Below are 2,768 nucleotides of genomic sequence, written 5' to 3'. Positions count from 1 at the left end.
GCGAGATGTTACCACACTAATTTTGTTGTATATAGTATAGACCATAAGTATAGCCNCAAGACTAACCTTTTCAAAAACCCAATAAGCAGCATCACTCAAATCAACAAAATTCAAGACCTTATCTTAAACGTTACACCTAATGGCATTGACTGCCTCGCACAACTTTGAGCATGCCATAGGATTGGTGATAAGTTCATTGTTAGCCTAACATCAAATTACAGGATGACAATTGCATTGAAAGTTCATGACTTTGGCCATAACAACTTAACAACCAATGAAATTGCTGGTAGCTTTCAAGAAAATGGTGGAGAAAACTTTCATTATTCACTTTACACTGATCAATCTGGTTAGCAAAAGATAAACATAACAAGTGTTGACATTAATGGACTTTTAGTGTGGATATGTTGTTCTATGCATGAAGTGCTCATGGAATTTGACCATAAATTCTCTCTTCACTGTGCAGACCTATCTGCGAATGACTTGGCGTTAATGGCCAAGTAGACGGAAAGGTTAGCGTAGTTCATGGTCATTATAACAATAGTCAAAAATATGTACAGGTTACTAAACAAAATTGAAGAAGATAATTGATATTGTTTTTGACATTTTCCTTGTAACTACAAAATTATTGTTCTTGCAAACTATTCTTTAAATTTTCCGTTACACATACTTAAAAAAAAAAGAAGCAGATCCTGCAGAAACATGGGACCTTTTTTGAGAGTCCATTTTAGTTGACTAGAACGTTGCCTTGCTGAAAAAAATCTTTTAGGTAACATCTTTGTTTTTCAGCTTTACAGATTTTTGGCAAGACGAACCAGTGCTGGCTTTAATAAAGTAGTTTTAAGACGCTTATTCATGAGTCGCATGCACAGACCACCAATTGCTTTATCAAGATTGGTAAGTAAACCTGGATACAATCATGTAAGAGATACTTATATTTTCCTGGCAATACCTGCTAATGCAGATCTTCAAATCAAATCTGGATATGAGTGTCTAGTTAATTCGGTTTTGTACTCTTCAGAATGTGCAATTCAGAGCTCACAGAAAAGTTATATCAAAATTTCTCTCATGGATGTTAATGCCAATATAAGCTTTCATCCATTCTTAATTGTCATGTATGATTACAGGTGAAATATGCTACTAAGCCAGGCCGTGAAGGAAGAATAGCTGTAGTTGTTGGTACAATAACTGATGATGTTAGATTAATGTCTTGTCCTAAATTAACAGTAAGTTTATTCTAGTATATCTTTATTTTGTAGATAGTAGATATAAGTTTTTCAATTGATATTTAGGCATATTCAATGCCAGTTTGAACATTGTGAACTTAATTTATGAACTTAATTTAAACTTAAATTCTAGTTTTTGTGATTACATGATACATCAAGAAATTATTATACAGCAACCAGATGGATGTCACAATAGGTGCTAAACCTGTTTTACTTTGTCCCTCCCTGATTCAAATCAGATAAATGACAGATTACAATAAATTCCTTATATTCAATAAACTCAAAACTCAATTATTTAATCCACTAGGTCTGTGCATTAAGAGTAACCGAAAGAGCCAGAGCTAGGATATTGAAAGCAGGTGGTGAAATTTTAACATTTGATCAACTTGCTCTCAGAGCACCAAAAGGACAGAATACAGTTTTAGTCCAAGGTAAGTTCAACTGGTAAAAAAAAAAAAGTCCTGTCTACAATAAGCTAAGAATTGAATTTTTTCTCTCATTTCACAAATATTCTAAAATTTCCAACTGCACCACTATAAAACTTAAACTTTCAAGAAAGTCCATGTGTAAATGACACACTTTTGGACTGAAAATACTCATCTTTTCCAGAGGTTAATCAAAGGCAAGAATTTCAATAGAATTTTGTAGCCTATATTTCAATTCATATGAAAAGGATTGGCAAAATTCTACAAACATTGTAGATAGTTTATCTCACTGTTCAGAGGTTTGTTGCTAACACCGTGTTGGCTGGTCTTTTCTATAGAACGTCATTAATGCAAAAAGCCAGTTCACAGATTTTGAATTAGTTTGCGAATTTGTCAAGCAGTTTAAAGATTCTAATCTAAATTCGAAGAAACTAAAACCAAATCGCGCATTAATACCAACTCTCAAATTTACGCCTTTTCGTGGAAGTTATGCCGACACCTTACACCAGGTAGCGTGCAATGTGTAAAGTTTATTGATCTATAAATAGAATATTGAAAAATTTTTGAACTTATTAATGGAATTGTTGATATTATTCTATTTATAGCTCTATGAACTTTGACAGATTTTCCACGAAATGGCGAAAAATTTGCAAGTTGGTTTAATTCGTGCCACAAGGTGTTAGTTGCCGGCATAACCATATTTTCCACGAAACGGTGTTAATTTGCGAGTTGGTATTAATTCGCGCCATTTAAGTGGATGCATTTGGACATAAACCATTATCTTAAGATATTGGGTGCTTTTGAAATTTGGTACATTTTATTTTTTTGCAGATTTTCATGAAACTTGGCTAGCTTCTTATTTCATTTACCACATAGTGAAAAATATTAGCACATTTGATGTAGTCTATTATCTTATAGGCTTGTTTAGATAAGATATATGAAAAATAAGTTATTTCATTAAAAAGTCTTCATCTTAATTTTTATTTTCAGGTATCAGACAAGCCCGGGGTGCCAACAGACATTTTGGTCTTGCTCCTGGTGTACCTGGCAGTAACACAAAGCCTTTAGTGAGAGCTAAGGGAAGAAAATTCGAGAAAGCCCGTGGTAAACGAAACAGCCG

General features: G+C 33.5%; 1 protein-coding gene across 1 annotated transcript; it reads left to right on the top strand.

The window, feature by feature from the left end:
* Nucleotides 1-783: 783 nt before the first annotated feature.
* Nucleotides 784-2,766, top strand: LOTGIDRAFT_70408 (hypothetical protein; the record flags this gene model as incomplete). The annotated part of the gene is made up of 4 exons (XM_009055527.1): nucleotides 784-894; nucleotides 1,125-1,223; nucleotides 1,531-1,654; nucleotides 2,639-2,766. Coding segments are annotated over 4 exons (462 nt in total), but the record flags the coding sequence as incomplete, so codon positions are not given.
* Between the last annotated feature and the right edge of the window lie 2 nt (nucleotides 2,767-2,768).

The sequence above is a fragment of the Lottia gigantea genome (assembly GCF_000327385.1).
Source record: "Lottia gigantea unplaced genomic scaffold LOTGIsca_2498, whole genome shotgun sequence".
Classification (NCBI taxonomy): Eukaryota; Metazoa; Mollusca; class Gastropoda; family Lottiidae; genus Lottia; species Lottia gigantea.
The sequence above is the reverse complement of the archived record's forward strand: the minus strand, read 5'-3'. Positions and strand labels throughout refer to the sequence as shown.